Source organism: Molothrus ater, chromosome 3 (assembly GCF_012460135.2).
Source record: "Molothrus ater isolate BHLD 08-10-18 breed brown headed cowbird chromosome 3, BPBGC_Mater_1.1, whole genome shotgun sequence".
NCBI classification, from domain to species: Eukaryota; Metazoa; Chordata; class Aves; order Passeriformes; family Icteridae; genus Molothrus; species Molothrus ater.
In genome coordinates this window covers 100,109,772-100,132,435 of record NC_050480.2, presented here as the reverse complement: position 1 = coordinate 100,132,435, position 22,664 = coordinate 100,109,772, and the positions used below count along the sequence as shown (strand labels likewise).

Sequence of the window (22,664 nt, the reverse complement as noted above, 5' to 3'; positions counted from 1 at the left end):
CCGCCAGCGCCGTGCGGGGGGAAGGAGGGGAGCGGCGGCGGGCGCGGCGCCAGCGCGGGACCTGCGCCCCCCGCGCCCCGAGCCTGCCGCAGGCAGAGGGGCCGCGGAGCCCCGCGAGGAGCGCGGCCGGCATGAGCCAGGTGCCGAGGAAGCTGCCGGAGGAGGAAGAGGGGGACGAGGAGGAGGAAGAGGAGGAGGAGATCGTGGGCTTGGCGGGCTACGCCGACGGGGCCGAGTCCTTCTCGGACGGCGACGCGGAGAGCGGCGGCGATGAGGCGTGTGAGTGCCGCTCGCGGCGGCCGCAGCGGCACCGGGGGCGGCGGGGAGCGGCGGGGCGGCGGCCGCGGGGCTGCGGGGGCGGGGGCTGGGGCTGCTCCCGGAGAGCCGAGGGGCAGCACCGGGCTCGGAGGGGGCTGCGGAGGAGCGGCCGGCAGCGAGCGCGGGTGTGGAGCGAGGCGGGGCGGGGGCCGGGGTGAGGCCGGGACGGTGGCGGGGGACGCAGGGCCGCCGCCAGGAGGTGAGGTTTGGCGGCCCGCGGATGTGGGTCAGGGAGGAGGCGAGGCGCCCCGCGGGGTTTGGGGCACGGGGGGAGCCGGGGCCAGCGGTGCGAGGAAAGACGAGGCGCCCAGAGGGAGGGCAGGCCCAGCTGGGGACGGGGCTGGGCGCTGGGAGGCCGGGCGGAGCGAGGATGCTGCGGAGGTGGCCATGGCAAGGGCCGGGACGGGGACAGGGTGCTCGGTGGGTCAGAGGGTGCAGGGAGCTCTGAGGAAGGAGCAGGACAAGGCTGACAGGTAGCAGGAAGCGTTGGGAAAGAGGGAGGAGGCAAAGGGAGTACAGGCAAAGTGTGTGTGGTGTGTGTGTGTGTGTGTGTGTGTGTGTGTGTGTAATTTCTCATCAGTATTCTTCCAGTCTGGCGTGAGAGTTATTAGTTATTAGAGGCCACAGCTTGATGATGTGACCCGAGTGTGCCAAGGGTGGGGGGTTGGGTGTCACGCTATAAAAGGCAGCGGCCACACGCAGCTCTGTGTCCGGAGCTGCTCCGCAGCTGCGAGTGTCAGTCCCACAGTGGCAGGCTCTGCTGAATGTCCGTCTGTCTGTCTGTGCTTGTGGGGAGCCGCCTTACTCACTGCATGTCCGCGTCAGTATGGATGGTGATGCTGAGAAGGACGGGCTTACCAGGAAAAGCAGTCTCATTCAGTAGAAAAAGGAAATGCCAGCTCAGAGCCTGTTGCGTTCATTCAGAGCCTGAATTCATTCTTCTGAGACATATTTCACAAAGGAGCTTGGAGAACTCTCAGTATCACAGGATAAAAAAAGAAGTGCTTTTTTATAAGAGCATAATAAAAGGCCACAGGCTTTAAGTCTATTTCGATATTAGCGTGCAGAACCCTTCTCCTTAAAGGCCCAGTCCTCCAGGCTGCCACGGGAGATGCTGCATTGACTAATGTAATTTTGGGGAGTGGAGGAAGGTCAGTGCTTTGAGTATAAGCCTTCATGGTTAAAAGCTATAGGAATGCTGGACTGTAAGAGCTGTAACTGAGATAAAATAAAGTCTTACTTAAACCTGCTAAAGAATTGCCTTTATTTTGATGCAAAGAGAATAAATTTTAATATGATTCTTTAGTGCTACACTAACTTAGTATTTTCTGTAGAGAAGTAACCTATATACTGTCTTCAGACAAATTCATTTGGATATTTTTGAATGGGAACTTGTTAGACTGCTAAAAATTGCAATTGCTTCTTTACAGTAATACCAGAATATTGTGCTTAACAGAAAAAAACATTTACATCTGAATAGCAAAAGAAGACAGTACATGCAGGGACTATTTTACACAGGATTAAAACTGTCCAGATTCCCTGGTTTTCTGTTTCATTTTGAATTCTCCAGAGAAAGAGGCAGACAGCATCTGAACTAGAGGGGGTTGGGATTTGGCCGTGTGTTTTGTATAACACTAGGCTGCAGGGCAGGGGGCTTCCCCCTTTTTTTTGTCCTCTCTTCCTGGCTCTGTATGGCAAGTAGTCCAAAATTCAGTGTCACTGCCTCCACTTTTCCACAAAGAAAGAATGAAAAGGGCAGTATAAGAAGAACAGCTTCAGTGCATGGCTGTTGGCAGTGAAGAGAGAATCCAGGCTTAAAAGTAAAAGCATAATTTCTTCTTGTAAGTATGCAGAAGATTTCAAAACTTCACATTGGTCATCCCTCACCCTATACTGGGTTAGTGTCTCCAGCTTCAGGGCTGAAACTATGGCTCTTGTCTTTTGTTTACACTTAGGGTCATATTCAGAGACCTTAAAACACTTAAATTTACATAAAGCCTAGTCATAGTTTTTATAGATGCAATTTAAAAGTGTTCAGAAGCAGGAAAGCCCTCTGCAGAGCGTCCCAAGGAAGTGGCTTTAAGACATACCCTTGCAGTGCTGCACTTGTGGCAGCGTGGAACCTGGTCTTCTGGAAGAGACACTTCTGAGATTCTTCTGTAGCCACAAGAATTTCTTTCCACCAGGTGTTTCTGCAATGTCTATGAACCCCCAGTAGCTGAACACCCTTCTTCATTGCATACAAGCTTTTTCTGTTAACTCTTTAGTCTTGGGCCATCTGTTAGCATTGAAGATGTTCAGTGCCTGTGTTTTGTAAGGGCATTGTCTTGACAGCAGTCCAAAGTGCTGCAAATTCCACAGTCACAGCAGTACTGGAAATGCTACAGGAATAATGGGTTTGAAGGTAAGAGTAGGAAGTTTGGAACTGCTACCTCTCCTTTACATAGAAATGGTTAAAACTTAGTATAACTGAATTAGTGGGGGAAAAAAAAAATCATCATTAGCTGTATTAGTTCAAACCTAGACTAAGAGGCTTGTTACCTTGCAGTTGGTAACATAAGCAAAATAATTCCTTTTGGCTTTATGTTACTTGAGCAGATGAGCTGTGATGTTTCATTTGGATGTTTGAAAGCTGGTGGGATGTACAGAACATGGCATCCCCATCCCATATGCCCACAAAGCATGGGTTGTCACCTGCTTTGACAATTAATTGCAGTTGATCTGTTACTCAGGATGGGCTTCAAAAACTGCTTTAGTTATCTCTGTATATCTAATGGCATGAAGGAGATACTAAAGTATTAATTGTGTACTGGAGAGACAGGTTGGGAGTGCTGCATGCTGTTCTCAACTCCTGGGAGCTGTGCTCTTCTGCATGTTGCAATGCATGCAAAACACTCCATAGGCAAGGACACAGCTGTGGTTAACAGAAGTTCTTTAAGGAATTGAGTGCTTTTCTGGGGGAAAGTGCTTTTAGGTTTGTTGAGTTAAATTTGTGAATACTTCAAAGGAATGGCCTCTAACCAGCATGGCTGCTGTTCTTTATGGCTGCTTAGAAAAGTTGAAATATGAAGGGCTGTTGATATGCATTAGAGACTGGCATTTTACAACATTTACTCTTTGCAAAAGTGAATGAAGCAGGAAATGTGTGGCATCTCACAATAGGGAAAATTACCTTTCCCATTATAGAACAGAGAAGAGTTTAGTGTTTCTCTTGGGCATATTATGATCTCACTCAGTAACCTAGTCTGGGAAGTTGCAGTGATACATCTACTGGCATTTCTGTGGCAAATTAAAAAAGGAGTTGTCATGTACTCCTGCAGAGGAATGTGGGCAGGCAAAGCATCGTCCAATTCCTTTACATATAAGGTAATCTCTTAACTCTCTCTGAGAGGGAAGTGCTGCAGAAGCCTTGCTATCTCATCAGGTTTGGATGATACTCTTACATTTCCCTGTCTTTGAACTGGCAGGATTTCAAAAGCTAAGTAACAGTCCTACTAGCAGAAGAGCTGGTCTTCATTATTCTCATCGCTAATTCTGTTTGCAGTTGCAACTGTATTTTTTTTTAGTATGGCTTTAATAGAAAGCAATTTCCTGCTATTAAGCATTACAATCAGTAAAAATCTAACAGCCGGGAATAATTTTAATACCACAACGTAAAAACTCCCAAATTATTTAAGATATTTCTTCAGATATATGTGGGTTTTTAGATTGTTTCTCAAAGAAAAGGGAGTTAGGTATGTAGCTTGTCCTCTGGTTGTCTCATCAATGGTCAGAATCTTGGAAACTGCTGTCCATCTTCAACCAAGTCTGAACAAAAGACATCTCAAAGGTTATTAAGTTCCCACAAGTTTGAGGAAAACTGGCATTCAGAAGAGAGGAGAAGTTAAATGAAGTGTCCTCAGAGGGACAAGTGAGCAGTTTTGTGTGTTCACTGTGGCAGCAGCTGGCAGACGGGTGTACACAGTGTAGCCAACTGAAATGTGCTGAGCTCCAGACCAGCCACAGCATGTCATATCTATTATTTGGAGGAGATGTCATAAGACATACAGGAGGAAGTTGGTGTTTTTGTGGTGGGAAGAGGAAGGGGACACAAAGTACAAATCCATGGTAGATGAGACTTTGCACTGTATGCAACTGAACTTACAAATGGGAGGCTTTTTATTTTTTTGCAACATGCAATAAAGCCTCAACTTGAAGCCTGTTCTTTACATGTTTTTATAAAGTCTTTACAAAGCTTTGAATAAATTATTTTCTCTTCTCATGGCCAAAAAGCAGAGTGAGATGGAGTATACACCATTGACTCTTGCATATTTGGTTTGGTTTATTGACAAGGCTGTACTCCCAAAACATAAAATATCTTTACATCATCTTAGAGCAGATGTTTATTATTCTTCTGGAGATGTGAAGTATTGTAGGCACATTTCTCCCAGCCACAGGAGTACTACCTCTGTTCAAGTTGATGGGAAGAGTAGAGGAGCATGTTGACCTCAGTTTCTTACTTCGTAAATTTGTTGTGTGTAGATCAGCAGAAGTGGCCATTGCTGTGTTTACTGGATGAGATTCTGACAGAGTTACCTATCCCTGTTCTGTCTGAAAGTGTTTCCCCTGTGCACATGTTCCTGCCTGGCAGTGTTCATGTGTGATAATTGACAAGAACACAGTCAGTGATAGTACCTGCCATGGTACAATTTCAATTGCATTTGAAATGGACAGGATCCCTCCGATAATGAGTTGAAAACTTCTGTCAGTCACTGGTGACACGGACCTGCACTGAGTGGCACAACCTCTCACAAGGCCAGTAGATGGTGCCAGGAGATGTTTTATGCTAACACTGCAATATATTCAGTTTGAGAAGCCCTACTTCTCTGTCACTCAAATTTGGGAGGCACAAACAGACCTGGAAACGGTTCTGTACCCTCCTGGCAAACATACCCCGCTCCTTTGGTTCTGAAGGCTTCAGTCACACAAGAAGATGCAAGATGTGGTCACCACCCCTGGGTGCAAAATGTGCTCCTAGGCAAAGGATTCCTTTAAGCTTTCCCTCTTCTTTTGGCTGATAAGACTATGTAATAAATTGGCAGGTTCAAATTGTTACTGAGATTTCTTGCTTTGGATTTTCATATTTTGGGAGTAAAGCTGACCACATATGCTGGGCATATTCAAGAATGATACATGTGAATGAATGTAAGCCAGATAAGTTTTGCAATTCAAAATTTATCCCAGCAGAAAAAAAGAAAAAGAAATGCAATTATATATTATGTTGTGCTGTGAAGTATGATCTGGATAGTCTGTGGTGCAGTGGACAGGAAAAGGTCTACCAAACCTCACAGGATAGTATGTTTATCTGTTATGTGATCAGTATTTTAAACCTGACCTCTCTGTACTCTGAGTCGTACTCTGTGGGTTTAGCACTGACAACTCATTTTTTTGTGCTGCTTGTGTTTGACACTGCAGAGTCACAGAGGTGTTTCAAAGCTTTTTACATATAAGGGCAGTGCCATTTCACCTCAGCACCAAAGGACATTTCAAAGTTATAGGCCAACTAGATGCAGCAATTTAGACTTCTCTGGGTGTTTTGATTAGAGATAACCTGAAGCTAAAGTGTGTACAGGAATGGATAGCTACACATTCATGTCCTTACAGATATAACAGCATAGTTTACTGTTGGAACTACTTGATGCTGATATAACTGCATCAGCATCAGAAAAAGTAGTGCCAGTTTCAAACTGGGGTAGGTAACACAATGAAACCCCTGTGTTCCCAGGCCTTTGTTTTGCAAATAGGCAGATGATATGCTGTAATCTTATTTATTGGATAACAAACCTTTACAGATTGTAACATGAATTGCTGAGCAGCAAGTGAAATCCTAAGCACCTTAGAAAAGGACTCCTCATGAGCTCAGTACTGTTTACTGCTTACTCAGTAAGCAACATAGAAGCACTGTGTGCCTGCTGAGTTGAACTCTTCCTGTAGCTCCTTGCATGTGTGATTTCATTTATTAGTTGATTGATTTTAGAGAAAGGCAGCCCTCAGGTAGAAGGATCATGCAGAGGTACTTCACAGAGTCTTACTCTGTTCTTCCAGCATTGTGATGTAGCTATCTGCTGGAAAGGGTATTTGTTATCAGATGATACTCTTTTAAAGGAGAATATATGTGGCATAGTGTTAATTAGAGTAAAATTAGGTATTTAAAGATGTCTATGTGTGATAACAGATTTTTCACATACAAACAGAGCAGTCAAACCTTCTGCAGTTTGTCTTGGAGGTGAGAAGTAGATTTTCTGATAGCATACCCTCAGGGGCAAATAATTAAAGTCAAAATGCCTGTAGCACTGCTCTCTAAGCTTAAACATTGGTAACATTTGCATAAATGAATATAAAATTTCATGAAAATAAATATCAAATGCATGTTATCTGGCAGTTATTAATTATATTGCCATAGTATATTCCTTTTCTTCTTGTGTGATTTTATTCAGTTTTGGATTTCAATGATCCCTTCAGTACTGAAGTTAAACCAAGAATCCTACTCATGGGATTGAGAAGAAGTGGAAAGTCTTCCATTCAGAAAGTTGTCTTTCACAAAATGTCACCGAATGAGACTCTCTTCTTGGAGAGCACAAACAAGATCTGCAGAGAGGATGTTTCCAACAGCTCCTTTGTCAACTTTCAGATATGGGATTTTCCTGGGCAAATTGACTTCTTTGACCCTACGTTTGATTATGAGATGATTTTCAGAGGCACTGGAGCACTGATATTTGTTATTGATTCTCAGGTAAAAAAAGGGGCTTTAAGCTATTTTTTTTCTTCCTTCAGCAATAGACAAATGGGTTGGAAAGTACAGGGTTTTTCAAAGCAAATAAATAATCTACATCACAAACACACATTAAAAGAAGTCATTAAAATTTGAAGAGCAGCTGGGCTATTTTTAATCTCTCTCTGCAGTGTGTTTGGAAGTTAACTAATTTGTTTTAACATCTCAAGGTTCTTGCTCAGATTCGTAAGTGCTGACAGCATGAGATTGGTGCACATGCTGGATGTAGGCTCAGGCTTCTACTTAAAAAACACTAAAAAATCAAGCTGCTGTTGAGCTGTAGTACTATTTAAAAATAAGTATCATAAAATCTAATATATATTTTTAAATACTTTCCTAAGTTGTAGCTCTTCTTTTTCCTTTATTAGGATGATTATATGGAAGCATTAGCTCGGCTGCATCTTACTGTGACCAGAGCCTATAAAGTGAATCCAGATATCAACTTTGAAATCTTTATCCATAAAGTGGATGGTTTATCTGATGACCATAAGATTGAAACACAGAGGGATATTCACCAGAGGGCAAATGATGACCTTGCAGATGCTGGATTGGAGAAGATTCACCTCAGGTGAGAAAAGTTGCTGTGCAGTGAATGCTAAAGAGGAGAGCAGCTTATTTGACAAGTTACTATTTTCTGTCCTCTTGAACTAGCAGGCAACATGCTTTTGATATATGAAGGATAATCAGAGATACTTCATTTGACCTGAGCCAAAGTATCCTATTTCTGATTGCTGTCTAGAAGGGAAAGATGGAGAGCTGCTTAATAACAGATGACAAACATGCCACAATACTATCAGGTTTTGCTGCAGTTGCTGTCTTGAAATAAGTTGGCTTGGACACTGACAACAACCAGTAGAGTTCCAGGCCATGGAGTGTATATGCCACCACATCACTTTTGCCTCCTTTGAAAGCTCTGTGCCACATGGTCCCCTCCCAGTCACTCATCCTCACTGCTGCAGCCTGCTCAGAGCCCGCTTGGGAAGACCTGTGCTGTATCTTTGCCCTGTGTCTTCTGGTAAAATGGGTTACTGTAGCAAATGGTGACAAGTAGAGGACTTTGCAGGCTGGGAACCAGAGGACATCAAGTTGTCATGGCTTTCTGAGCACTTTAAAGCCAAGTACAAATATATTTGGAGAGGCCTGCTCCATGAACATGCCCGCTCTTTAGAGCTCGTAACTACTCGACTGCATCACTGCACTGATAAATGGGTCCTCAGCTTTCAAAAAGTAGATCACAATAGGCATACTCAGTAACACTCCTCTCCTGAAATTTGATAAATATTTTTGTAAGAATACCAGCGTGGGAGTTGCATTAAAAAGTTCTACATTGAGTTCTAGATTTCACTGTTCAGGCTGGGGGGTTTTTAGTATAGAGATGAAGTCCTGTGTTTCAATCATATAATGACTTTTGATCACAGGGGGTAATTGCATTAGTGTAGGCACTTACTGTCTGACAATATTTTATTTCACTCATACTATGAAAGGTACATCATGTTCACAGTATGTGGCTAAAAGGAAAATGTGGTGACATTTTTTTCCAGCTTTTATCTGACAAGCATATATGATCATTCTATATTTGAAGCATTTAGCAAAGTGGTACAGAAACTGATTCCACAGCTCCCAACACTGGAAAACCTGCTTAACATCTTTATTTCAGTAAGTACTTACTATGTCCTTTGTCTGTAGATCTGGCTGTGTCCAACATGCATGTTTAGATACTCTATTCACTGCCTTCTTAGAGATCATGAGCAATGTGAACTCTCAGAGAAATTATCAGAACTTAGTTGAAATGCACCCCCACGCAGCTTGGCCTCACCTCCATGTCTATTAAACAGCATTGATGAGCTGCTGAGATACTCAGAGTATTTCCTGAGTCACATAAAGTGGGTTAGCTGCCATCACTTTTCTGCTTGTAACATCAATCTGAATGTTGCAAAAGTCTGTGCTGCATGTATATGTTGAAGTTGCACTTAAACCTTGTATAAATAAATATTTAAAGGAACATCATCTAGTCTGACCTCATATGGGGAGCTGTCTGTAGTGCTTCCCAGAATTAATTTTATTTTGTATCAGAAAGTTTACCGAGCTTAAGAAAATCTTCTTATGTCATGAAATTTTTAGATATAGATTCCACCACAACTTTCACCTCTTCCATATTTGCTCTGAAGGCCAGTTAGGGAGTTTTGTATATCTAGTGGTTTGTTACCACTGGGGAAGAAGTTGCTTGCTCCACTCTTCCTGTATGTCTGATCCCTTCCTTTCCTTCGTACTGGCTCTGACACTCACTTGTTCCCTCATGAGATTACTATATCATGCACTTATGCACTGCTTAATTTAGTTAAAAGCAGGTGATGGAGGAGTCCAACATGCTCTTGTTCTGACACAAGGTAAGAGATGGAAACATGGGCAGTGAGTGAAGGGGAGCACAGGGAGTAATTTGTGAAAAGGGGAAACCCCCTATTTTAGTGATCATTATATCAGGTCATTGTGGCTCTGAAAACTGCACCCTTTCTCACAATATTCTAATTTTGTGCTTAGCATCTAGCACTAATTTCTGAAGCTTCAATTTCCAAGCAAGATACTTTGATTTTGACATAAGAAATTATTTAATATCATTCAACAGTTTGGAAGATAAAATTAGACTTCATGGTTTCTCAGTGTGGAAATGGAGAGAGATAAAAGTTGAATGTGACAGGGAAAGCTAGGAATAGAGGAAGGTCATTCCAAAATTTATTCTCTTACTATTAAACAGCACATTTATACGGTTTCATAATGAATAGTTCCCTACAAAGATCTGTTTCTTCCAAAACAGCTGGACTGTATACCAGTTATTATCATGAAGCCTCAGAACTCCATGGCGGAAAGGCAATGAAGAAATGATGACAACAATTCTAGAGCAATTAGATAGTCGTTTTGGCACACAGGTCTTTCAGAGAAAGCTAGCTGAATAATAGTCTTCCCTGTGCCAGAGTCACTCCAGTCACTCTATGTGAGTCAGATCTCTGTATGGAGTCTCCTCACTGTTTGGAGTTGGTGAAGGGTTTGTGCAGAATCTCCACATGAACTGAGCACAGGCAGCTTCCTGAATGACTGATGCCAATTGCTCATGTGTCTGGAACACCCAGCTCCAATCACACCTACAATATCAGGTACAGATTGTATGGAAGAAAAAGTATTTCAAATAAATGGGATGTCCAGAAAAGTGAGGGAGGTGTGCTATTTCCCCTGTTCAGTATGGGAAAAGTCTCAGACTGTTTCTTTGCTCCAATTTCTAAATGACCTAGGGCCATGTGTAGCTGCATCACTATGTCCTCAGTATGCTTGCTATTTTTACAAGTATCTTCTGTCTGCAGACAGAGAGACTCAGAATGATTATTTGCAACCACAGGAAGATTAAGCATCATTCTCCTTCATACAATTAGGTAGGAGGTGCCTCTTTACCTTGGCAACTTAGTAGCAACAAATTTTGGCATGGATTTTGGTCACGCCTTATCTCAGGAAGCCAATGTGTTGGATATCAGGGCGGGGGTGTATTCGTGTTCTACTTCTCAGTTTCAGCGCATTCACAAGGAAGTGCTTTCATTTATGCCACGGAGACTTCCAACACAAAAAGCTGATGATTACAAAAATAGATCTGTGATCACTCTTAAGTTCACAGCAGGTTTTTTCCCCAGTTTATAATGCCACAGTGTGTGAGCATGTGTGATCATTTGAGGAACCATCAGTGTGATAATACTGCTTCTGCATTCTTTCATGTAATGGCTTGTAAGTCATTAAATAATTAGCACTAAAAATCCACGTTAATCTTATCTGACTAACACACCAGCTTCATATAGAAGGATGCTTGTTTCTTAATTACTGTGGCCTTATTAACCAATCAAGTTGTGTGACATGGGAAAGTGTATTTTCATTTGAGGTTGTTTGGTCTGTTTTGAGGGATATTAAAAAGTATGTATTAAGAAAAACAATTATAGTAAAAATAAAATTATATACAGTTTTGATCATTTAATGATTTAAATTTTGTAATCTGTAAATTCAAATGTAGTGATAAAAATTAATTCACGAAATCTGCTGTGTGATGTAAGGCCTGTTTAAATAATTGTCTAAAATTCATTACTAACTGGATGTGACTGGCAATATCCTCTTAAGTTCTTTTGACAGTCGCTTTTTAGGGCCAAATTCTGGCTTACTTTCATACATTAAAGACAGAAAAATATAGGCCTGCTTACCTATCCTAGGAATTGGAGAAATACTACCACTTTTACTGAACTCATTCTATTTAAGGAATAGAAACTGTCTTCTACATCATCACACCCCATATAGTTGAGAGACATGGTTTGAATTTCAAGTACCTCATGGTTTTTACCTATCCAAAATAAAATCTCATATATTCATTGCAGATTTTTCACAATGGCTCTCTTGGTTCAGATTAACCATGGAATATTCTTACATCAATTCAGAGTGCCTTTAGCACATGTTGCATCTTCTCTGCAGACTGTAGGGTTGTGTCAGAGAGAACTGGTGTTTATTCATGCCCTCCTCTCACTTAATCAATGTCAGCCTTTCATTCAGTAAAGAACCCACAGCTCCAGTAACAGAAACAGTTGATTTCTTATTGTAGTTTTCCCTAAGCATTAATGATGTAATGTCTCTTTGGCTATTACTTTTAATCCACCTTTTCTGGTTTTTTATGACTTTTTATTATTGTTTCTACAATTTCTGTTTGGGTTCTTTTGTGGGCTAGGGGTAGCAGGTGGAGGGTGGAGTGTTGAGTAGTTTCCACACAAAAATTCTGGGAAATCCTTTGCCTTTTTGGTTACAGTTGTACTAAAAACCCTGGCAGATGAAATATTGGAAGGCATGTGGGTAAATTTAGTGGTTACTACTCCTGGCAGTCCATCCATTTCACAGAGGTTTCTGTTACCATACAAGTTCTAAAGAAGCAAATATGTGCAGTTTCTCAGCAGGTCCTACCACAATGGATCAGTTGCAATTGAAAACAAGCATAGTTTGAGTTAAGAGACCAATTTCTGCCCTTAGCCAGCAGGTGTAACTGCTGGCATGGCAGAATGTCTCAAGACATTCATGACAAACGTTCAGAAAACTTTCTGAACTGTCACTGCAAGTACAGGCAGGCTGCAGCACCTGGAGCTCTCAGATGAAAAAATCACTTCTCATTTTTAAATGTTATTATATTGTCACTGGCATCTTAATCATTTAAAGTGCATCTTACCTGTACAGCTTAAATCGTTGCTATGTCTCTCTTTTTGTAATACAAAACTTCATAATTGACTTCTCATGAATGACACTGCAGGGCTCAAGTTTCAGCTTCTTCTGTCTGAGATGACTTGTATTTTCAAATACAATTTTGGCAATGAGTTATAGCTATGTACTTACATGATATTTCAAAAGAGTCTTGTAATTAATCTTATTTGACAGCATCTGTTGAACTGTGTGAGGTGCTGTCAGAATTACTATTTAAAAAATAAAATTACAGAACTCCTATATGTGGCCAGAACAACCAGCTTAAATATGCATACATTTTTGTTCTTTGTGCTCAAAGAACATAGACTCATAGAACCCTGAAGGCTGAAAGGCACCTTTAGAGATCAGCTGCTCCTCAGAGTCAGGCCAGTTACAGCAAGTTGGTTATGGCTGGGTCCAGTTCAACTTTGTGCATTTGGAAGGATAGAAACACTACAAATTTTCAGGTCAGCATGTTCCCAATCCTTCACCACTCTTCTGTTAATTCTTTTTTCTTGTATCAAGTCAGAATTCCAGCCTGTGCCTTCAACATTGTAGTTCTGAGAAGAGCTTGGCTCTGGCTTCTCTGAGCCCTTACATTAGGTATTTGTAGATAGCAGTAAGTCTTCTCTTCTTCAGGTTGAACAAAGGTTCAACCATTTCTCTGAGACTCTCCTTGTACATTCTGTGCTTCAGCCTGTTTACCTAAGGTATCCACAGTGTATACTTTGTTTTTAATATTTTTTTATTACTGACTTACTGAAATAGGCCACTCCGAGATTTTTTCCATTATGAAATACAAGAAATTCACCTCTCTACTCTGTTATTACTAATGGATGTTTGCAGCCTTAGCTCTGTGTGCAGTGATGGAGGAATGATGCCTCTTGAAGGAGAAAATGCCCAAAATACTACTGGCCATTGTTCAGTAGCATATCTAGTGTTGGAAATTTTTCTTCCTATTTCAGGAAATATGGGAAGCAGGAGAGTCACTTTAGTTACTTAACTATGTGTTAAACAGTTGACTTAGGAAAGAAGGAAGGAAAAATGGAAAAGTTTTGTAACTGTACAAAAGAAGCAAAAACTATAAAAAGTCGTTAGGGATTTTCAGTGTGGTTTATGGTGGTTACAGAACTACTGTGGCAGCAGTCCCAAACCCTGTTAAAATGGGAATCCCATTTCTGGAGACAATTCAGTTGGATGGAGAAAATTGCTTGTCTTCCCATATAGATGGATACTGAAGAGTATTTTATAGCTTGTGCTTTAGCAGTTTTGGGAAATTGCCCATTTTTCATGCTGGGACAGGTGTGCATGTGTAATCCTTTGACATCAGCCAGCAAGGCTACTGTTTTCACTTAAGAAGTACACTTTTTTTTTTTTTTTTCCAGGAAGCAGAGGCTTATGGCAGTTTACCTTATCTACACAAAGAGTAAGAGCTAGGCATTCCTGGCTAGCTTCTCAGAGCTGTGAATACGATACATCTCCAGTATGGAGAATGTCTTAATCAGCTTGGCAGGATCACAGGAACACAGCTGTCATCATTTTAGCAAGCCTTAGCATTTTAAACATGGCTTTAACTCCCAGTGCTACATGAAACCTGAAGGCACCATCACAACACTGGTCTCTCTCCTGTGATCCTAAAAGATGTTCTACAGAACCAGACACTAGAACAACTACAGACTGCAATGGAAAAATTTCTTAATTTCCTTGGAAATCAGTTCCTGAGCAATACTGTCTTCTTTGTCCATCAGTGTTTTCTTTCTCTTGTTTCTATCTTCTCATATGCTCACTTAGAATAACTTTAGATTGCCGCTTTCTTTTATGTCTGTTGCTACAATTAAAACACCAAAATCTTGAACTTGCCCTCTCTTATTTTCCACTGAAAAGAAATCTCTCCAGGTGGAGCAGTTAGGGAGTGTTACTTGGCATTATGTCTGCGCAGAGGCAGAAAATGTTGGAAGGTTTGTGAGCATTATGGTTTGCTACAAATACAACAGTGCTGTATGTACAGTTCTTTCAAAATGAGCTTGATTGCAATTTATTTTCTTTAGCCTAGACTTTTTGTACAACAGGCAAATAAAGAAACAGAAAAGCTTGGGGTTAATTTGAAAACATGGATTCCACTTTGTTTTTCTTTTTTTCTTCTCTTGAATAGAATTCTGGGATTGAAAAAGCATTTTTATTTGATGTAGTCAGTAAGATCTATATTGCAACAGACAGCACTCCAGTGGATATGCAAACTTACGAGCTCTGCTGTGATATGATAGATGTTGTGATTGACATTTCTTGTATATATGGGTAAGTAAATTGTGAATGTTTTCCATAAAGCTGTGTACTGAGAATCTGAATAGCCTCAAAATTCCAGTGATGTGGGTATAAACCGTAGTGAGAATGGGTATTTTGCCAGGACAGGGGAGGAGAAAACGGCTGGCTTCTGAGGTTCCCAGCAACAAGCATTGTTCCCTGTTTAGTGCCTTTTGTGAGCATCTTCCTCTTTCTATGCTAATAATTTTATTTGGAGGAAGAAGTCAGAAGAAACCAACCTAAAATAAAAGGAAACTTCATCTTTTTTTTCCCTAGGGATGAAATCAACAGAGGGATGCCTCCTGTTTTAAAAAGAAGTAGAGCCATATTGAGTTTTATTTAATAGCCAGTGGCCTCTAATAGCCTCAGAGAGTTGTTTCACTCTCATTTCAGTTCTCTGTTTGTCCTCTATTCCCTATATGACCTTTCTGGGTTTTTTTCAATTTCCTCTTTTTGTATACTAGCAAGTGGAAATCTCCTGGGCTGGCATGTACATCTCCTTGCAAGTTATGTGTTCAGTGGCTGGGCCCTTGGCCAAATGTAATGCCAGCCATTCCTGGGAAAGGCAGGGGCACATTAAGAATTAGTGCACTAAGATGCTTACACTTGGAGACCAATGCACAACATGCTTAGAGAGTGGTAGGCTGGGCTAGCTTTGCATTTGTACCACTGACAGACTTTTTGCTCTCTGGGATGAGGTACAAGGGAGGGTCCTGGTGCACATGTGCAATAAGCACTGAATAATAAACTTGAATACTTAACCTAAAATCTCTAAAGTTTGTATATTCTACCGTGTGTTTCAGATTTTGGAGTCATCACTTCAGTAGCTGTGTAAGAAATTGTTTTACAGAGGTACAAAAAAAAGGATGCTGATTTTTGTAAAGGGAAGGATTCTGCTGTGTAGTTCAAAAGAGTGTGCATTTATTAATTACGTGTACAACACCACTTGTGGGGCTCTTTATTTACAAAATATCATTCTGCCACTGTACTTGTGTAGCCATTTAGCCTTTATCACCAGAGATCTGCTTGCCATTTTTTAGCTACAGACTAAAGATGATATTACAATTAATTTTTTGTCCTCTGTTCCTGGAGCATCTGTGGAACTTGCCACTTTAATATATTGTTGAGACTAATTGTTCTGGGAGGTTGGTGATAACTATCCATTTAACAATATCTGTGTGTGCGTTCAGGAATGAGGATGAAATTACAATGTTACAATGTACAAAACCATACTACAGTTATCATCATGACACAGCATCTGTGAATGAGAAATCTCTTTTCATCATATGATGTTGCAAAAGCAAACATCTCATGAGGAAAGTCTCATGATGTCTTAAACTATCAGTCAGCTGCTACCACTCAAGCAAGGTTACTGGGTCTGGAGTTATCCGTATAGACCTACTGTTTCACGTTTTATAAGTCATAATATAAAGCACTGAGTAAAAAAAAAAAAAAAAAGCAGCCTTGTGGGAAATGGGTGGTAACTTACTGAGGAAAAAATCAGGTTCCAGTTCAGGCACTTGGCAATCAAACCACCTGATTTCTAGCCCCAGATCTAAGGTTTGGTGTGTGATGTGATAAAGAATTTAATCTCTTTGTCTTCTTAGTTTAATAGTGTGTAGTTTGAAGAAGAGTCTCCCTGAAAGATGAATATGAAGATTTCATAAAGTTTGAGATTCTTTGGTGAGAAAAATAATGTAACAGTACTTTTGCTAACTAATCTGTTGTCTTGTCTTTTCTTGTTTGTTTGAATACTGCTCTTTAGGCTTAAAGATGATGGCACTGGAACCCCTTATGACAAAGAATCAATGGCAATCATAAAACTGAATAATACAACTGTCCTTTATTTAAAAGAAGTGACAAAATTCCTCGCTCTTGTATGTTTTGTCAGAGAAGAAAGCTTTGAGAGAAAAGGTATTTTCCCCTTTTCTAGTATTGCATTAATTTTCCCTTATATTAGTGAGTTAATGAATAACTGAGGTTGTCATTAGCTGATAACAGTTTCTAACTGTATCATAAATATTGAGGTAAGTACAGCTTGATAAACCTTACATAACATTTTTAAAGGGATGAAAGAACTTGTGCAGGCATTATGGGATGAAATCATAAACATATTTGACAAATTTCTGATATGAAAGTATTTGAAAGTTTACATCCAATGCAGTAAAGCTTCCACCTGCAACTGTAGACTGTGTTAGTTTATATTGACTGACACTGATTTGTACCTGTTGACACCAGCATACACATTTGGAACAGCTTGCCTGCCATAACCAAGGGAAAAATTTTGAAACATGTCTGCTGGGCTGTTTGAGAGCCTGGTGAGCTTTTGATAGAACTTAAATTGGTCAAACGTCTCTTCCATACCCCTACCACCTTTATTGCCTATGAATGTTGGATGCAGTTGCTTTCTGTAGAAAGCATAAGAAGTGTTATTTCTGCATACTTACTAACAGCACTGTTTCAGAAGACACCATGTTGAATAAACATCCCTTAGGGTTTGTCCATAACTGTGTGAGGTTGTTGTGTCTGCATAGTTGGGACACTTGGTAGCCTTCACTCTTCTGCAGTACGGTGCTGGTATTATAATGGAGATGAGCTTTTTGTGCCTCATGAATTCCAAGTAATATTTTGTCTGAACTACAGGAAGACAGAAAACAGTTTCTGGGAAAAAAACCAAAGTATAACATGGTGGATTTAAACCACTTAAAAATATGCATCTCCTCTTAGGGAAACTAAAGTAGAAAATGCTGCAGTATTTAAGAAAGCTTATGACATTAATATTGAATGAGGTCATGAGCTCAGTACCAAAATTATATTGTGATATTACAGAATTGTAGCACTCAGTAAATCGTCCAATTGACTACCAATATGGCTTTACAGCTTTTCTGTGGGATTACATTCAGCCCACTGACATGGTAATGTTATCTGCCTATTATGTAAGTATCTAATCTAACAGCATGTCTACTGTGTTACTTTTTAATTACAGTGTAAGATGAAATACAGCTGGCTGAGATTTGGTAATAGTTCTATCAAGTATCCATTTCAAAGTTTATGTATTGTCAAAAATTGAAAATTTCTTAATTAATAGATGGTACTTATTTTTATCGCAGTTATTCTGTAAAGCAGATTTCCAAAGTGACACCATATTTTTGAAAGATTTCAGTTTTTCTTCTGGTATACTGGGCACTTCTTCAAAGCCCTTTATTAAATTAAGGATCTGTTATCTGCCAATGAACTTCTATTTGATTTCTCTTAAAACATACCAGTATATATAGTAGCACACATTGTATCAAGCTGTAATGCTTACTGAATTATTTGTATTTCTCAAATGTGCTTTTGCTTAGCACAGAAAAAATTCCTGGACAGTTCACTGAATATGATCCCCAGACAGAGATTATGGTATTTCACTAAACAGAATGTAAGCAATGTTTTCATTACCTTATTTATATGAATGTCTTTATTAATATGTAAAACATTTCTGTCTCTAGGATTAATAGACTACAATTTCCATTGTTTTCGAAAAGCCATACAAGAAGTATTTGAAGTAAGAATGAAAGTAGTAAGATCTCGAAAACATCAAAGCCACCTGCAAAAAAATAAAAGACCCACTCCCAATGGGACACCAAGAATGCCACTGTAACTGAGGTTTTCTGGCAATGTGGCAAGCAAAGTTTTCATGAAGTTGATGTGACTTCTGCATCTCATTGCACTGAGGGAAGAGGAAAACAAATGGGACTGATGTATTATATGAATTTTCCCTGAACGTTCAGAAAGCACTGTTTAAATATTTTTATCCAATCAGTTTTTTTCATATAGTGAGCACTTTGAGCAAAATGTTGTATATATAAACATTGAGGTGAGCACTTGTAAGAATTTTCTTAATATATGCTGTAAACCTTTTTCATGCCATATTAAGAAAAAACAGCTGTGACAGAAATACTGGGTACATAATTTGCACTTTTTCATGTTTTCCTTGTGGACTTGGACTTTGATAAACTTAGTTTTTATGGTGATTTTGATGCATGGTGTCAGGTAAAATGTATGCTGTAGTTTATTTACCTGCTACAATCAAATTGGTTAGTAAACAATTAAGAAAACTTGGTACAATGCCTTTTAAAATTTGTGACAGCTAATACCTAACATTCATACAGATCTAATTTCATATATTTTTCAATTTGTAAACTGAAGAATAATATTGAAGTATTACAGCAATAAGCACCTTACCAGGAATCGTAACTGGTAGGTAAATATTAGCTTTTATAAAACAGGCTTTTGGCCAAATTTCATCCGGAGTTCTTCTTAACACTGGTCATGCCCTCTCTTGGGTCTGGTTTTATTATTTACCTCAGCATATACCACTAAAATACCTTTCTATAAAAATGATTTTGTAAAATGGCTCTATGTTGCACTGGTATTTTTATAAGGCTTCAGAGGAGTATGTTGTATCTGTACAGCTGGATTTACATTGCTAAGTTTGTGTTGAGAGCCTGCGCGTGTACAGTTGGTGCAATGAAGAATCTGTATGTATTTCCACCCTGGCATTCTGATGTACTGATAAGTCATAAAGGTGTGAGCACTGGGTTCTGATTCCCTCTATCAGGGGTACATCTGTGATTGAAATCAAGACGAGACCATTAAAATGAGGACTGGACAATCTACCTGCTGTAATAATCAGCGTACATCACTACTTTTTATTTTAATATTGAACATGGGCAGATTTACCACAGGATCAGCCAGGACAGCAGAGGACTCTCAAACCTAAAAAGAAGTAACACTTTCCATGTTCTGTATTGAGTGGTTTTGTTTAATTAGTGATACAAAATTATAATTTATTGATGGAAGGGGAACTCTTAATTTTTACCAATTGCATGCACAGTCTAATGGTTTTGTTGGCAGCTTTTGGGAGTGAGAAGAACTTGACCAGAATGGGAAGCAGCTTATTGTACACCAGAAACAGGTAAGGGGAAATGTACCTTATTCACAGCTAATCTGCCCCTAGCCAAAATAGCTCTGGGGGCAGGCAGGAACATGGAACCAATGGCTTTGTCAAGAGGTGTGTGATAAGTAATGCAGTTCTAGGGGCTCAGAAAGGTAAGAAATACTGATAATAGTGAAAATCACTGATCCTGGTGCTGGTGACAAAAACAGTGACAGTAGCTGTAGTCAAATCAGTGTGTTTAAAAAACAGAGTTCAAATTCCTTTTAGTACTGTCACCACCCATCATCTTAGTTGAGGGCAATTCTTCTGACTAGCCCCTCAGTTAAAGTAATGCAAAGCTGTTTTCAGAGTTCACCAAAGCAGTGATGGGTAAGAGACACCTTTTGACAGCTTTCCAGTCCACAGGACTTTCATTGAAGGGCTGCTGTAATTTCTGGCCATGTGTTTGTCTTTCATTTTGTTGAGATTCCCCCACTGGGTCACAATCTCTGTCCTCCCTTTGCCCCACCAGGTGTAGGTGGCTATGTGGGACTAAGAACACCTACCAGGCTGGGCCAGATTTTGTTGTTGTTGTTGTTGTTGTTTTTATGTGTAAATTATCTCTTCATAGTGGCTATGGTATGAGTCATAACTAAATGTACCTTCCATAATTTGGCCTGAGTTCTATGTAGCCATGCATGCCCTTGTATTAGAGACTATCAACTTGTTTAAGACAGTGAAGTTGCCTCTTGTAGTCCCATCTAGAATTTGAAACAGACTAGCATAATTTAGTGAAGGTGATTTTAGCCAACATAAATTTTCCAATTCAATATTATCAGAGTAAATGTAATTTTCATCAGGTTACTTATGTTTCAAATATAAAATTTAAAGAATGTTAAAAATTCATTAGTTTTAGTGTTTAACTTTTGTATTTTCAGGTTAGGTGATAACTCATTTCACTTTTGAGTAATAATTTTCTAATGTTTTAGCTGAAGTGATTGGACACTGAGTGAGGCATGCAAGGTTCTTTTTACAAATATATTCTAAAATTTGCTCTTTCTTTAAAAAAATCTTTTAAATTTTATTGAGATTCTAGTTTTTCTTTTAAAGAAATTTAATACCCCATGTGCTACAAGAGCCACTTAAGGCAGTGTTGATACACCTTTTCTAAAATTAGAAATTGTGGAAGAAGTAATTACTTTCCAAATAGTCCAGTATTTCTAAAGTACCTGATCCATGAGTCTCCATTTCTTATTTAACATTGAAGTTGACTAGAAATGGTAGGGACCATTAATGAACAAGCCTTTTTTTAATATGCTGGTTTACAATAAACCCAAACCAATTTAGTATCCTGTAGACATTTTAAAGTCAGGAGCTAGATAACTATAAAATATTGTTTCCAAGAACTTGTTATAGTTGAGGAAATCCCTGTAAGTAATTCAACAGGCAGCAGCTCAGGCAGCAGAGTGTGTGAGGGGTTCTCTGAAGGGTTCAAATGCGCCTCTGAGCATGCACTGGAATGGCTATTTAAAATGTTACAGTGCTGCAATATGTTTCTAAAATCTGGTGATTACCGACATGCTGTGCATTAGCATGGAAGTGTAATTGACAGGAGCAAACTACTCTGATAAAGCATAATTCACATGGATCATTTGAGCTCTCATGTTTCATGATAGAACAAGGTTGTTTTTACACTAAAACAAAAATTCTGTGGTTTCTTGCATGTGAAATTGCACTCCTGATGATTTGATACTAAGGGAGCTCATTCTGTGAAAGTACTGCAGCAATTTTTAAAAGAAATGTTGACCTATGAACTCCCTCCATCTTTATATGCATCATCAGAGTAAGTGGAGGAATTAAAGAAAATAACCCATAATTGTATACAGTACCAACTGTTTGCTTTAATAACATATTTATTGTGCTGTCATTTGCAACAGTCATTGTAGAATATTTTTTTCTCAAATTGAACACTGGGGTTTTCCTATTTTTGTACCGATGATGTACATGACATCATGTCATGATTTTTGTGCTGCAGCTTTGTCCTGTTAGATGGACAGATACATTAACACCAAATTTCTTACTCAGATTCTAAATGTTTATATATAGCTGCGTGTGAATTTACTCAATTACAGATAAACACATCAAATTCTCCCATTTCAGCTGTGTGGAAAATCAGAAATAAGCTTGATTGGGAAGTTCTTTTGGGCTCCTCTTATATGGTGGCATATGGTTGACATCCCACTTGATTTCTCACTGTATTAATATTTGCATATTAGCTCATGCACATATCTTCAAATAGCTACATTTAAAAATGACACTAGCAGATTGCTGCTTTTAATTTGTTTTCTCCCTGGTATCTGTGTTACGTTTCTCAGTTTGCTGTCTCTGAATTTCATATTTTGCTGTAACCAGGTCTGATACTCAGTTTCATTGGTTCCTGCCAGCCTATTCCCTTTGGTTTGTAGGCATTATGAGGCACAAGCTAGGTCTTGAGCTAAAACCTACTGAAAAAATACTGAGTACAAAAAAATCTAAATTGTAGAAATCCATTACATGCTATAACATCCCTAAAAAGACTCAACATATTTATGTAATCCTGGTTTGTATGCATGCTATAAAATATGTATTGATATTGAAGTTACAGTTTATGTTCACAGTCAGATTTTAAACATTTCTTAATCATGTCCAGAACGTATTTTAAAATTTAAAAAATATATAAATATAACCAGGACAAAACCCCCTAGTGCAGCAGTTTATCACAATGTCTCTTGGACTAAACGAACATATTTTGATAAGGTAAAAGATTTTCATGAGACTAGTCAGAGAAGATACTCTACTGAATATTCCCCTGAATACCTGGACCTGCTACAAGTAAGAGGGATTATTTATTTCAGGATTGCTGAATAGCAGAAGTAAAAGAGAAAAAAACCCATTGATGTCCTTTCTTTAAAAAGAACCAAACCAAAAATAAGAACAAGCCAACAACTAACATGCACTAGCCTAAATTGAGAAACTGGGATTAGACACATGGATGAGTGCAAACATGAGAGGCAAGAAAGAAAGTACAGAGTG

The 22,664-nt window shown here is 39.5% G+C and overlaps 1 protein-coding gene across 1 annotated transcript; it reads left to right on the top strand.

Moving 5' to 3' along the window:
- Positions 1 to 11: 11 nt before the first annotated feature.
- RRAGD (Ras related GTP binding D) lies at positions 12 to 21,751 on the top strand. Its single transcript, XM_036379906.2, has 7 exons — positions 12 to 279; positions 6,795 to 7,090; positions 7,498 to 7,697; positions 8,671 to 8,785; positions 14,526 to 14,668; positions 16,440 to 16,588; positions 18,163 to 21,751. Exons 1-7 carry the CDS (start codon positions 132 to 134, stop codon positions 18,312 to 18,314), a joined length of 1,203 nt encoding a protein of 400 aa, XP_036235799.1. The 5' UTR covers positions 12 to 131; the 3' UTR covers positions 18,315 to 21,751.
- Positions 21,752 to 22,664: the final 913 nt, after the last annotated feature.

Coding starts and splice junctions, on each gene's coding strand:
- RRAGD (XM_036379906.2), top strand. CDS start 132: ATGAGCCAGGTGCCGAGGAAGCTGCCGGAGGAGGAAGAGGGGGACGAG. Junction 7,091..7,497: donor TATTTGTTATTGATTCTCAG/GTAAAAAAAGGG, acceptor TTCCTTTATTAG/GATGATTATATGGAAGCATT. Junction 14,669..16,439: donor GACATTTCTTGTATATATGG/GTAAGTAAATTG, acceptor ACTGCTCTTTAG/GCTTAAAGATGATGGCACTG.